The 15,829-nt window shown below is 36.1% G+C and overlaps 1 protein-coding gene across 1 annotated transcript in view; it reads left to right on the forward strand.

Moving 5' to 3' along the window:
- The window catches only part of LOC150081306 (dehydrodolichyl diphosphate synthase complex subunit DHDDS-like), a 70,597-nt gene that overhangs the window by 27,838 nt on the left and 26,930 nt on the right, over nucleotides 1-15,829 (forward strand). The window contains exon 3 of the mRNA XM_090380154.1: nucleotides 11,786-11,928. Within this exon, the coding sequence (XP_090236280.1) occupies nucleotides 11,786-11,928 (143 nt within the window). The remainder of the gene's footprint in view (nucleotides 1-11,785; nucleotides 11,929-15,829) is intronic.

The raw sequence follows: 15,829 nt of genomic DNA on the forward strand, positions 1-15,829 counted from the left end.
TGGGCAGAATTGCAGGCACTTTTAAATTCAACCCTGACTCACAGCTTTTTTTCAGCATTGTCTTGTACTTGTTAAGTGATTCTGCTGGTCTCCTACTCCTATTTCATTAATCACACACTACAGCTCTAATGTAAAAAATAATCCTAAGGAAATTATCAGTTTGATGGAAAGGTACACCACTCAAAAGCTGAGTTTAGGGATCTCGGTAGGACTGGGCTTCTTGCTTTGGTCTGGCTTGGCCAAGAGCCAGGTTTGGGTTGGATAGCAACAGTAGCCATCTGGTCAGGTAAGAATCGGGTGGAACTATTTTCAGGCTGGGCTGAGTAAAATTATAAAACTTTGGCCCATGCAGTCCTCTGGTATCGTATTCTCATGTATGGGTAAAAAATGATGGCATTCTTCCTCAGCAATAGAAAGAATGCCATCAGCTTTGAGTTTGCCCGATCCATTCAAAGCTTTAAACACCTCAATCAGATCACCTTTTGCTGGTGCCATGTCTCAAGGCACTGCAATTTGCAAAGCTGAAGCATTTTCTCATAAAGAGCAGTTTTGTTCTCCACACCAATCCCATCCTTCTGCACTTGTTCCAGCAGATCCACATCCTTCCTAAAATAAGGCCTTCAGACCTGTATGCAGCACTCAAGATGCAGCTGAATCATTGCATTATACAATGGGATCATAACCTCCTTATCCCTGCTAACAAAATTCCTGTATATTATTTGTCAATAATATAGCCTAATTATTTATCAATAATATAGAGGATGCCCTAGTCTGTGTGCATTGCACAGAGAACTTCATTATGATTGCACAATTATCCCCAGATTTTTTCATTTTCCACTATCCCGAGTATAGCATGATTACGGTTGCCAGACGTCCTTTATTTTAACCAAACTATCCTTGTCCATTATTGAAACCATCAAGGGTGCCAATTTGCCTTTTATTTTCATTTTTCAATGCCTGTGCTTCATAATGGCAGTGGTGGATTTCTGCACAGGTGTAGGAGGCCTATGTAGTCAATGGCATTTAATTTTAAAAAGTGTTGATTTTAAGCTTTCAAATATTTTCAAGGTCTTTTCGTATGTTTTTTCAGTGCTGGGGACTTCGGCAAATTCATAAAGGGTTTTTAGTGTAATAAACTCGAAGTGGAGGGATGGGCGAAATAGATGTTCAGTTTCACTCATAAAAAGTGAACTAATCATCTACTTCAATTTTAAAGATAATTGTTTAGATTTTTCTGAGAAAATTAAAAATGATGCTGAAAAAGTAAACTAGTAAGGTTTTTTTTTTTTTTTTTTTTTTTTTTCACCTAACTAAAATTACCTTAGCTTGATGTCAATGCACTAAACTTGCATTAAAATTTTTGGATCAATTCATGCTTTTTATATCAACCATATCATTCATTATCCTAATATATCAATCCATATCCTTCCTATAAACAGCTATGGTTTACCATTAACTCTTTTAAATTCTAAATTAAATTAAAATTTGCAAAAAATTTATAGTCAGTATGAAAACTATAATTTTTAAACCAAAATCTAAAAAATATAAACAAATTGTTTAATTATGACACTAAAAAATCATTCATTCAATTTTCCTTTTTTTGATGCGGGAGTGGGTGGAGTGAGAGTCAGAGTGGTAGCATTAATTATTTTTGAGTGTCCTTTAATCCAGTCAAATCATGCAACCCTAAACTGTACGACCCACTTGGTAAGTTAATCTGGGATTACTGCTACCTATATGTAGTACCTTGCATTTGTCAATATTAAATTTCAGTTGCCATTTCTCAGTCCATCTGCCTAATTTTTTAACCACATGTTGCTTACCTTGATTACTGTTATTAATCCCCCTTTCAACCTTCATATCATCTGCAAAGTTAGACATTAAGCCTGATATGCCTTCATCGATGTCATTAATAAATGCAGGAAACAACTATGGGCCCAGCATTGAACTAACTGTACAAACTAATAACATTAGCTTGCTAATGTTATTAGTTTGTACAGAAGTCTTTTGTGTGCAACAGTATCAAATGCTTTTCTGAAATCAAAGTATATAATATCAAAGTTATTTTTTGCATCCATTTCCTTTGTTACTGCATCATAGTATCCAATAAGATTGGTCAGACAAGATTGCCTCTTAACAATCTTAACAATTAACCCCAGGGGCTCACATCTGGTGAGTATGGGCTTGGCACACCCAGGGTCCTCAGCTGGATATCATCATTCTTCTCTTTCTTGGTGATTTCCTTCTACTTCTCTCTCTCACACACACACACACACACACACACACACACACACACACACACACACACACACACACACACACACACACACACACACACACACACACACACACACACACACACAGGGTAACTCAGAAATTTTTTTGGCTGGTGCAGCATAAGCCTCAGGCTTCCTTGCACCATATGGCTAATAATAATAATAATTGCTGTGACTGCAGTATAATTACATTCCTGTCTAGATGGTCCCGTGTTATTTCTTTAATCAGTGACCGCATAATTTTTTTCTAAAACAGAAGTTAAACTAACAGGTCTGTAATTAATAGACTTGCAATAATCATAAGATATATGCAATCTTTTATCAAATTACTTGACATTTTTATTTTAAAAACATACTGTGGAGAAATTCAATCAATTTCTCAATATGATAACAAAGGTTGCTAAGTTATATTTTCTCTGCTGTTATAAATAGTCATGAAGATGATGAGTTTTCTGACTAGTTGTAATGGCAGAAGTACCATGGTTATGGAATTAAATCTATTGTCCTTGCATGCCACTACGACATTGTTTATTGGAAGAGATATTTATAGTTAACCATAGATTAACTATAAATTTCAATGATATACAGGAATTTTGCTAGCAGGGATAAGGGGGTGATTGTCCCCCTTGTAAAAAACAATAGTCAGGCCACAACTTGAGTACTGTATACAGGTCTGGAGGCCTAATTTTAATAAAGATGTAGAGCTGCTGAAATGAGTACAGAGAAGGGCAACAAGATTTGTGAGTGGAATAAAAGGTTGGTGTAACCAGAAAGGCTTAAGTTCTGCAAATTGCAGCTTCTGGACACTAGGGACCTGTGAGTTGATCTAATTGAGGTGTATAAGGCCTTGAATGGTTTGAGTAAGCTCAATGATAATGGGGTTCTTCCTCTTGCTCAGATTACTCACCCGAGGGGACATAAATTCAAATTGAGGAAAGACAATTGTAGAATAGTGTGTAAATTTGCCTTTAGCCAGCAGATGGTTGATAGTTGTTTCCATCTGTTGTAGTGGAGGTCAACGACTTAAATAAGTTACAGGCAGAACTAGACAAACATTTAGAGTGAATGGCTGGGTTAAATGGTAGGTTTTTTTTTTTTTTTTGGCTGATGCTCTATAAGCTTGCTTTCTTGCATCATATGCCTCTGCTAATGCTAAATTATTTAATGCATACACATTTCTAAATGTACATACTCATCTTAGTAATTTTCTGTCTTCACTCTCAATTATCCTAAAATTAAATTAAAAATATCACCAGATCACACACGCACTGTGCCCAGCCACATAGTTGTAATTTGCAGGAGCAATGCACTAAATTATGAGGTTTACTGAGTAAGCAATAGCACTGAAAGAAAGAAATGTCACTTTTTTTTTTGCTTGCAAGCTAACGAAATTGTTGATATGACTACCAGATTGTTTTCAGAATGTTTTCAGATTGTAGAGCATGTCTGATTTTTAAAGAATTCTGGATTTTGAAGTGCTGGATTTTGCAGGGTTTCCTGTATTAATCAATACTTTAAAAAAAAAAAAAAAAATAGGATAGGTAAACATATTTTTAAGAAACTAAATACAATACAGCATTACAAGTATTACACATGGTACTAACAAGCGATTTTTATCAGTTGTCAGTCATATCTACCCCAGGGGCTCATATCCGGTGAGTACGGGCTTGGCACACCCAGAGTCCTGAGCTGGATATCATCATTCTTCTCTTTCTTGGTGATTCCTTTCTACTTCTCTCTCTCTCTCTCTCTCTCTCTCTCTCTCTCTCTCTCTCTCAGGGTAACTTGGGAATTTTTTTTGGCTGGTGCAGCATAAGCCTCAAGCTTCCTTGCACCATATGGCTAATAATAATAATAATAATTAATAGATGGACAACCACAATGTGGATTGATGTGTTTAATAGATTTAATATCAAGAACATAATTAAATTAATTATACACTTTACTCCATATTATTTTTGCAAAGAGTGGCTCCTTTCTTTATTCAGGTTACAGCTATACTCGACTTGATGAGTGTAACTTTATTCTAGTTAATGGATATCCATTTTGTACACTTATATTTCATGAACATGCAAGACTGACATGCTTATACATAAACTGCTTCAGCTGCTGAGTAAACACTCAAATATTGTTTTAGAATCCAAACAAAATACCATATTATTGATTTTCAACAAAAAGTAACAATAGTATCTGTATATTAAAAGCCATCCATGTTACATCTGTCTCATGTTATTTTTTATAGAGTGAATCATGCCTACCATAAATGTTTTTTTTCCAGTTACATTGATGTTCTACCTATATTTTCTCATTTCCACAAATTTTGAAAAACTGAATAGATTAGAGTCATGAGAGAAATAAATTTCCATACATAAGGAACTAAAATTAAACAATTTTTGCACTGCTCAATATGTGGAGAGTGAAAACTCAAAAACACTGTATATTGGCATAGCTGGGTCCCCTCATTCAAGTGGAGGACTATCCAGAAGATGCTGAATTAGGAATTACAATGCAGAGTTTGTTGAAATAAAAAAGACAATTTTGGATATATTCTTTGGAATCAGGGAGGTCCCTATGGACCATAAATAAGCAGATGTGCCCCAGTTCACAAAGAGGAATCAATCAGTAAGTGATATGAGTAATTACAGACCTGTTAGCTTGACTTCTGTTCCAGCAAAAAATAATGGAGTTGCTGGTTCAAGAAGTAATATAGAACTGTTTAGACAGGACAGTTATACTGAAGTTGCAGCATGGATTTGTTAAAGGGCAATGTTGTCCAACCAATTGATTGGATGCCATGATAGAGTAACAAAGGTACTGGATGAACAATATAATTCTGACATCATATACTTGGATTTCAGGAAAGCTTTTCATACTGTTGCACATAAAAGTAAAAATTAATAGACTGCTATACAAATTGGAGCAGTGTGGCATTTAAGGCAAGTTTAGGCATTGGATAAAGAAATGGCTAGTAGCAGAAGATAGAGATTGGTTATCGATGGGCACTTCTCTTCTTGGAAAAATGTTGTTAGTGGAGTCCCTAAGGGTTCAGTGCTGGACCCAGTGGCATTACTAGGGAATGTGGTGCCTGTGTGCCAAATGCAATTTGGTGCCCCCCCTCAAAAATATTTGCATATTTTGTTGTACTTTTATTCATATAATGATAATTAATAGCAAAAGTAATACAATTATAATTATGAAATTTACATAATTACAACGCATTAGCATTAGTAGAGGCATTTGATGCAAGAAAGCAAGCTTATGCAGCATCAGCCAAAAAAAAAAAAAAAAAAAACCACTTCCACTTCACCCCTCTGTTTATTCAAAATACCTGTCCAGCTGAGCCTTAAAATTATTTAGGCTATCAACTTCCACGACAAGGGATAGAAGTCTGTTCCATCAACCAACCACTCGCTGGCTAAAGGCAAATTTCCGCACGTCTATCCTACATCTGTCTTTCCTCAATTTGAATTTATGCCCTCTCAGGTGATTATTCTGAGCTAGAGGAAGAATCCCATCAGCATTGAGCATGCTTAAACCATTCAAGGCTTTATACACCTCTATCAGATCACCTCGCTGGTGCCTAGTCTCCAGACACTGTAATTTGCAAAACTTAAGCCTTTCTTCGTAAGAGCACCCCTTTGTTCCATTCACTAATCTTGTTGCCCTTCTCTGTACTCGTTCCAGCAGCTCTACATCCTTCTTGAAATGAAGCCTCCAGACCTGTATACAGTACTCTAGATGTGACCTGACCATTGCCTTATACAATGGAATAATCACTTCCTTATCCCTGCTAGAAAAATTCCTATATATCATTGACAATACACAATGAGCTACTCTTGCAGCCCGTCTGCACTGCTCAGAGAACTTCATATCTGACTGCACAACCACCCTCAGGTCCCTTTCATTCTCTACCACTGTCAGTGTAGTACCACAGAGTTGATACGTTGCTCTGGAGTTGCTGTTTCCCATATGTAGTACTTTACATTTGTCAATGTTAAACTTCATTTGCCACCTCTCAGCCAATCTGCTCAACCTTTCCAGATCCTGTTGCAGCAGCATAGTGTCAGTAGTGTCCTTGACAACCCTGCCTACCTTTTGTATCATCTGCAAACTTCGACATTAAGCTTGATATACCATCATCAATATCATTTATAAATACAGAAAACAATAATGGACCCAACACTGAGCCCTGAGGGACTCCACTAATAACATTAGTCCACGACGAGCAGTGTCCATTGATTACCACTCTCTGTCTTCTCCCCCTCAGCCACCCCTTTATCCACAGCAGCAATTTGCCTCCAATGTCACACTGCTCCAATTTGTGCAGCAGTCTTCCATGTGCAACAGTATCAAAAGCCTTTCTAAGATCCAAGTATATAATATCAAAGTTATTCCCTGCATCCAGTTCCTTTGTGACTGCATCATAGTATCCAATCAAATTGGTCAGGCAAGACTTTCCCCTTAAGAAAACCATGCTGTGTCAGAGCTATAACTGAAGTCTTGTCTAAATGATCCTGCAGTGCTTCTTTAACTAGTGCCTCCATTAATTTTCCTGGAACTGAAGTTAAACTCACAGGTGTATAATTACTTGTGTCAGCCTTTGATCCTCCTTTGTGAATTGGGGTCACATTTGCACATCTCCAGTCTGTGGGTACCTCCCCTGAGTCCAAGGAAACTCTCATAATTATGGCTAAGGGTTTGCTTACTTCCTTTGCTGCCTCCTTTAATATAACTGGATAGATCTTATCTTCAACAATTTCTCCTCCACTTTACTCTCAGTTATTACACGATTCTCTAGCTTACTGCTAGAGTTGAATACACCTCTGGCTTTCCCCTCACTAAATAACTCCTCATGTGCGAATGTGGATGCAAAATATTCATTTAGTTTGTTAGTTACCTGAGCAGGATCATCAACAGTTGACCCATTGATATCAAGTGGACCAATCTGATTCATCCCCTTCCTTCTAGAGTTTACATAAGTAAAGAACTCTTTGCTGTTTTTCTTTGCATCCCTTGCCAAAGATTTCTCGTAATCTGCCTTCGCCTGCCTAACCTCCTTTGTAACTTGGTTGCATATCAACTTGTATCTATCATAGGCTTCTGTGTCATGTATTAATTTGTATGTATCCCATGCATGTTTCTTCTCTGCCATATGCCTCATCAGTTCATCTGACATCCATTTAGGCCTAAACCTTGAACAATATTTCTTAGTTGGTATGTAAAGCCTAGTAGCTTCCAAGATAAGTTCTTTGAATGCTTCCCATTTTGAATTTGCTGTTGGTAACATCATCAGTTGGTCCCACTGTATAGAATTTAAATACTGTCTCAGTCCATCGTAGTCGCCTTTACGAAAGCAATAACCCTTCCCTTTGCCCCTAATGGTAGTTACCTCTTTGAGTAAATCCCACTTCAGCACACTGTGATCACTGCCACCTAGTGGTTCATTTATCTGCAGATTCTTAATGCATGAAGAATCACTGCTGATAATCAAATCAAGAGTATTCCTCCCTCTAGTTGATTCCCGAACATGCTGATGTAGAAAACAATCATCCAATAAATCCACAAAAGCCTTGCTAGTGTGTGAGTGACCAACCCACAAATTCCAGTCAATATCTGGGAAATTAAAATCCTCCATTATAAGACTCTCTGATTTACTGGCCCACTCTATTTCCCTGTACAGTTTCTTATTATACTCATCAGAGTCATTAGGCCTATAGCACACTCTTACTCTCAATTTTGATTTCCCAATGCTTATGTCACACCAAACTGACTCGACACTGCACCGTCCAGCGATGTCCACTGGCTTCACTTCCTTGGATTTTATGTATTTCTTAACTAATAGCATAACCCCTCCTCCATTCCTATCCAGTCTATCCTTTCTGTAGACGTACTCCCCAAATTCCAGTTCTGCATTCCTTATATCTGTGTGACACCACGTCTCTGATATCCCAACAATATCTGCCTTTGATGTTTTGAGCAATACCTCAAATTCATCAAATTTATTTACTAAACTCCTAGCATTGGTGTACACGCAAGTATACCTGCACCTGTTTCTATTCTTAGCTACCCTAACACAACCCATGTGTTTACTTGTACCACAATGACTCCCGGCAGTCTCTGAAATATCCTGCATCTTGTTTTCCAGGCTTCTGCTCATTCCAATAGAAGCAATGCAAGAATCTCTTTCACCTCTGCCTGTGGCTACTGTTAATCTATTCGTCTTTGTTTCTCTCCAGGCTAGCAGTTTTCTGACCCACCTATCACTTCCTCGATAATAAAAAGTATAAATTAAAAATTAATTAGAAAAACAATGAAATAAAGGTTATACATACAAAAGTATTATATTTATATATATAAATCATATAACAAAGAAGAATACAATAATATCATAGTAAATAACTAAATAATGTTTATTCTTCTTGAATTTTTTAATGAAAAATCTTTGAAAATTTCAGAAATATTGAAACTGGAAATAATATCTTTTTCAATACTAATGAGACTCAAATTTGTTAACCTTTCTTGCATCAATGTTGATCTTAAATAGTTCTTTACCATTTTTAATTTGGAAGAAGCACAGTCTCCAAGTGCTATGGTGATGACAGTAAGAGCAAGAAATATTCATATTGTAATAGAAACATTGGGAAACACAGCAAGAAGATCATTTGAAAATATATACTGTAACACATCATATGCTTCCATGTATGGCTGTATAAAAATTGACAAATTTTATATTTTGTCACAGGTCAATAGCAATTTCTTTTAAAGAAGAATCTGACAAATTAGTTTATAAGTCCATACAATGTTTAATTTTGGTTTCTTTATTTAGTGATGGAAACGTATCAAGGTCCAATAAAAAATTAAAACTATCATTATGAACCTTCAAGGTGCCTCCATAGCCAGGTGGGAAGGAGCAGCCGTGCATAGCACACGCTTCTTGATTATACTGGGGTTCGAGCCCGTCACCGCCAAATACGGAGGATGCGGAAAGGTCAGAGAATGACCATCGCATATCCCGGAGCAATATGGCCTTAGTTGCTAATGCTCCTAAAAACCAAATAACAAACAACAAACATGAACCTTCAGTTGTTCAAATCTCTCTTCCATTTGTAATATTGTAATGTTTGAAATTTATATCTAGTATGACATAATAAAAATTTATTTTATATGAAGCTTCAAGAAAATTTATAGTTTCATAATTACTTTCATAAAGAAACATTCTCTTCTTTTTTCATGGTCATATAATTGAGACTTCTGTAAATCTAGTTTTGCAGTCTATTCCATTATCAATAGCTGTTACTTCATTTAACATATTTTGAAAACCAACATCTGTTCTAGATTGTTTAAAATACTCACTTAATTCATATAACATTTTTACGATTGTTGGTACTGATGTGCTTAAATTTTGTATTGATTTGCTAACAACACTGATTTTTGATAATATATAATACCATATTACAAGAGAACAAATAAATGTATAAGATTTGATTTTTGTTCTTAATGATTTTAGCTACATTTCTAGAATCATTATCATGGGAAATATGTGTATAAATATTGTATAGAGCATCTTATATTTTCTCAAGATTGAATTTAACCCTTAAATGTGCTGGCTATTTTTTTTAACCCTGGACTTTTACAGCATCAATTCTAAATTTCCATCGTGTTTCACCAATAGCTTTAAGTGTCATGTCATCGTTGGAAGTTTCAATTTTAAGAAACTCCAACAGCATGTTAACGCTGAAAAGAAAACAAAAATTTCATGGACAATGCTAAAAAAATCCTGCACATTTTCCTAGAAAGGTACTGTGAACAGTGTTTCTAGAAATTTTTTTACCAAGAAAGTGCAGCCACATAAAAAAAGCTGGGTCCAACTGGAACTCGCACGAGTATTGAAGGGTTAATTTATATAGTGAATTTTTGAGTAGACAAGCATTATGCACACATAAACAAAAGTTCAGTAATATGTTTTAAAATTTTCTTCATATGTGTATGTAAGTTTCAGGTACCCCCTGAACGTTGATGCCCAGGTGCAGGGCGCCTCCGTAGCCAGGTGGGAAGGAGCAGCAGTGCGTAGCACACGCTTCTTGATTAGACCGGGATTCAAGCCCGTCACCACCATATATGGAGAATGCGGAAAGGTCAGGGAATGACCACCGCATATCCCGGAGGAATATGGCCTTAGTTGCTAATGCTCCTAAAAACCAAAACAACAACAACAGCCCAGGTGCAATGCACCCCTGGCACCCTCAGGATGGCTCCCCCCTGGCTGGACCATTATTGTTTTCAATATTTATTAATGATATTGATAAAGATATATCAGGCCTAATGTCTAAGTTTGCAGATGATACGAAAGTTGGCAGGATGATTAATGACTAATCAGGGTGTGCTACTGCTACAAGATCTTAATCAGGGTATGCTGCTTCAACAAGATCTAGAAAACTTAAGGAGTTGGGCTAAGAAGTGGCAACTGAAGTTTAACATTCACAAATGAAAGGTACTGCATATAGGTAGCAGTAATCTCAGATTAACATACCAATTGTGTATTACCACACTCAGGGTGGAGAATGAAAAAAAATCTGGAGGTAATTGTACAGTCAGATAAGTTCTCTCAGCAGTGCAGACAGGCTGCCAGAACTCATGTAGTTTTTTCAATGATATACAGGAATTTTGCCAGCAGGGATAAGGAGGTGATTATGCCATTGTATAAGGCAATGGTTAAGCCACATCTTAAGTAATTACTTTATACGAGTCAGAACACCTCATTTAAGGAAGGAACTATAGCGACCACTTTCATCACAGAGGCATCAGCTACTGTGAAAATTTCTAATTCCTTGCATTTCACTTTTGGCTGCTAAATTGGTAAAAGAACCATCAGAAGTCATTTTGCAATGCAAGCAATAAAGTCAGACTGAAAAGAAAACATCGTAACTGAAAATTGCCAATTTGAATGACTAAGAAGACAAAATGTAAATTTCCATATTGATGCCAGCTAATCAACAAGCTAAATGAAAATGCAAATTTACAACATAAAATATCATCATCATTATAAGTTCTTTACTACATCGCATGTCCGCAACAGCCAGAACTCAATACTCAACAGTGTTTATCAGATTATGCAAAATTTCACTTCTCGTTCCTTCTCCTCCTCTTGATCACTTGCCCATCACTTTCCCTTAAGTTATATTTCTTTTTAAACAGTCCAGTCCAATTTTTCTTTTTAGCATACAATATATTAACTGAACTTAGAAGAAAAACAAAATTTAAATACCAAATTATAAAAATTAAATTATAAATCTAAATGATAAAATGCATTTTATGCCACACGAGCATTCATCCCCCCCCCCCCCGACACTCAGAAATAGCACCTGAATAATGTCACTACACATGTTACTTTAACATAACCTTGAAGAAGTGAGTGTTATCATCTGATTTTACAACAACTGTTAATTTTCTTTTCCTGTGTTTGAAATGATTGACATAAGTGCTGTTTTGTTTTTATCTTTTCATTTCAGGTAATAAGTTGGTGTTACGAATTGGGAATTAAAGTAATATCACTGTATGCATTTAGTATAGAAAACTTCAAACGGTCCGATGAAGAAATTGCTTGGTTGATGAATTTATTGATGGATTGTTTAACAGAACTATTAGACGATAAGTAAGTTTGACATTTATTGTCATCATAAGAAATGCAAAAAATTGGAGCGGTACAAGTGGGTAAACATAGATTCATAGTGCACACTTAATTTTTTTTTCTGCTTATAATTACCTTAGTCTTTGTTCCAATTGTAGATAACACCCTTAGTTCTTAATATGCATATAAGAAAAATTTATGTAATAAAGATATTTTAAAAAGCTATACATTTATTAAATAATGTACAGGTAAAAAAAAATCAAAATGTGTTAATAAAACCATCATTGTATATCTGTTGACAAAACCTTTTAAATAACTGTAGTAATAGCATATATATATATACAGGGTGTCCCAAAAATACACGGTATAACTTCAGGAATGAGTTCCTCATATGTAGACAATAAAAATATTTTATATCAACATAGTTCCAGAAATGCTTGGTTCCCGAGTTATTAACCTATGCCTTTAATGAATGTATTCCTTTACGCCTGCCCTGTGAGTTTGTTTGGAAGAACACTGGGCCCAAATAAGTTATCACCAAAAACAAACGCCCAGATGTTGAGGCTGAACCGCTGTTGGTGATGCGATGGAAGAATTGCATGTGGGTTTTCCTCAGCCCGTACATGCTGATTGTGAAAGTTTTGGATTCCGTCTTGTGTGAACTGTGCTTCATCTGTGAATATCACTAAGGCAGGAAAGTGAGGAGCTGTACCACACCTGCTGCAAGAATCACTGGCAGAACATTACTTGCGCAGGGTAATCTGCTGGTGACAAGGCCTGTAGCCGTTGCAGATGGTAAGGATACAGTTGGTGTTCTCACAACACTGTCCAAATAGTCGAACGTTGAACAGCCAGTTGCATTGCTATTCTGCGTGTGCTGATTCCAGGAGTGGCATGCACAACATCCAAAATCTCCTCCTCTACTTCAGGAGTCGTAGATCTTGGTCATCCTCGGTCGGCAGCAGGAGGTGTAAAGGTCCCATGTTCACAAAGGCAGCGACGGATACCTTCAAACGTTTTCCAGTCTGGACATCTTTGTTCTGGGAACCTTTCGTGGTTCAAACAACGAGCCTCCAGAGCATTGCCTTCCGCCAAACCGTACATAAAGTACATATCCACTTGCTCTTGATTTGAGTACATGGTCAGAATGGAAAACCACCAGATTCTGTCAGTACCTTGTGATGAAGGAAATCACCTGCAGGAAATAAGACATTTTGGTTAATACCTCGGGAACTAAGCATTTCCGGAACTATGCTGATATAAAATATTTTTATTTTCTACATATGAGGAACTCATTCCTGAAGTTATGCCATGTATTTTTGAGACACCCTGTGTGTGTGTGTGTGTATATATATACAGTGCTTTTTTTGGGATGGTACACAACAGTATGGCATTCTGGCACTTTATTAACAGTGACGTGTAACATTGGATGCAGTGCACTCTGAAATTTGTAATATATCTGGTAAATTTGTTTTCACATGTTTACCTACTATTTAAATAAGCTTAAAATTATTTAACTAAATTTGAATTTTTCACTGTCTATTGTTAAGATATTTTCTGTATAAAACTGTATAACCATTTTTATAATTCTAAATTACTCAGTCGAACCTATGTTTAACGAAGTCCTTTTAAAGCGAATTATTTTGACTTCCCCTTGGAAGTTACATTCAAAATACTTTCCATTGAGCGAATAAAATTTTCATATAGGGAACGGATTAGGAGAGAATTAACTCAGTACGCATTGTTCGCATTTTCTGGCCTTTAGGCAATTAGCACTGCTGTGTGAATTAAGAGAGCTAAACATTCTACAACTTAGTGGTACCTGGTAAAACCTATCCGACCACCTGTCCCACATACAGAGGAATCACACTAGTCAAGAGTGAGCAGATCAAGGTGTATTCCCAATGGGCTCTGGTCCACCTTCTACTGAAGTGGTGTCCAACCTTTTCTCGTACTGGGGTCGTATTCAAAAAAATTCAAAGTTAGATTTCTTTAGTGTGTTACATTTTCCATATCTTGTTGCATGTCAAAGTAAAATTGAAAATATTCGAAAAATTTTATTAAGTACAATACACAATTACGTTTGCTGAACAAAACATTTAATGAGAAAATTTTTTTGAAAATTAACAATATTTAAAATGCTGTTTAAGTTCACCTTCTGGGCGGGCTGTAAGTTTACCCCGCTGTGAATCAACTGCAAGCACCCCATTTGAGAATTAGGAGAGAGTGGTTTTCTTTTACCCCGACAAATAATCATCTGTTGTTTCACGGAAATGTGTTAAGTTTTTCCATAAATTTTCCCTATCTCTGTTTACATGGCACAGTACCTGAATATCCGAATGACACTGACAATAAAAAAAATAATAATAAAATAAAATAAAATAAAATAATTCAAATTTAAGAACTAGTGACAATACCAATGACGAGAGAAAGAAAACGAGGACAGCGACGGTATTAAACCTTCTAAACATGAATTGTTGTCATTTGGTGAAAATGAAGTTAGAAAATTGTCAATTAGGTTACAATTAAATGAAAGAGATATAATCGTGGATTTCGGGAATACCTAATTGAAAAGATGGTTTTGGAAAAATTGAAGCACTAGATGGATGCTCTGAGTACGATATCAATTTCATCGAGTGAATGTGAATGATGATTTTCACAAATGAATCTGATCACCAGCACAACCAGTGCTTCGTTGATGACAAAACTATTTCTTAAAACTGTAGACCCACCGCTGACCTGTTTCGATCCAGCAAAATATGTTGATTTGTGGCTGCTTCGGAAACGTCATTTAGCAAGAGGCACACAAAGAGGAAGAAAAAAAGTCGGCAAGGGTTGTCGGATTAGAACTTAATAAAAATTTGGAATATTCTACAAAAACTTTATTATGAAATTATTTTTGCTTATTATTTTTAGGGTCTGTAGTCTAACGAAGGACCCTTATAATATCATTCGGTTGTCCATCTGTCACAGCATTATATCTCTGGAACACTAAACCTATTGACTTGAAATTTTGCATCGGTTTGTACATCATGTGGGCCAACATATGCCATATTGATCGTTGTTGACAAAATTTTGTTTGAGAAATGGGGGGGGGGAAATGTTTTCGACAACCTATAACTTTATTATACACCGTTGGAAAGAGCTCGAGTAGGTTTAAAATATAATTTCAAAATATTTTTTAAAATAAAAATGGCGGTGCCAGACATGAAAATGTAATTTTTGTGTTCATCCCTCTACTTCCATCGCTAAAACTTTAAAAATCACATTAGCTATGCATTATTCAATGCTTATAAAGGGCAAACTATTCCGATTGAAATCTATCATTTACTTTTTGTGTTAAAATTATTAAAAAAACAATTTTTATTCAATTCAATAGCGCGTTTCTTTCTACTAGCTCTAATTTTGGTGACAAAAAGGTTGATAAATAGTTACTTAATAATTCTATAAAGTTCATTTATAAATTTTGAGACGAGACGTATTTTTTTTACAATTTTCAAAGCTGGAGTTATCCCGACAAGGAGGTATTCAGAGAGCCAGTGTTGAGGCAGTGGTGGTGAGGAGGCGCCTGCACAGAGTCTTGCATGACCCTCACCTGCCAGTTGCTTCTCCCCCAAGACTTTAATCACTTCTCCAGGAAGAAGTCAGAGTCGTTTTTCCCATCCCGTGTCATTCACAAGTGCAAAGACTCAAATAGACAATGTTTTTGTTAGTTTCTCAGTTTTAGGCCAAGCCGGGGTACTAGAAACTTTTTTCAGTTACCATAAAGCTCTCTATTTGAGACACTACACTAACGACCATTCGTGACTATGGACCTTTAATCCTGGGTGCCTGGCAATCTGTAGTTGACTGATTTATTTATTTTACTCACATTTTACTTATTTTTTTTTATACTTGAATAATAAATTTAGGCTTAATAAACTAA

This window comes from Mastigoproctus giganteus, chromosome 8 (genome assembly GCF_048544385.1).
Source record: "Mastigoproctus giganteus isolate SK-2022 chromosome 8, ASM4854438v1, whole genome shotgun sequence".
In the NCBI taxonomy this organism is placed as follows: Eukaryota; Metazoa; Arthropoda; class Arachnida; order Uropygi; family Thelyphonidae; genus Mastigoproctus; species Mastigoproctus giganteus.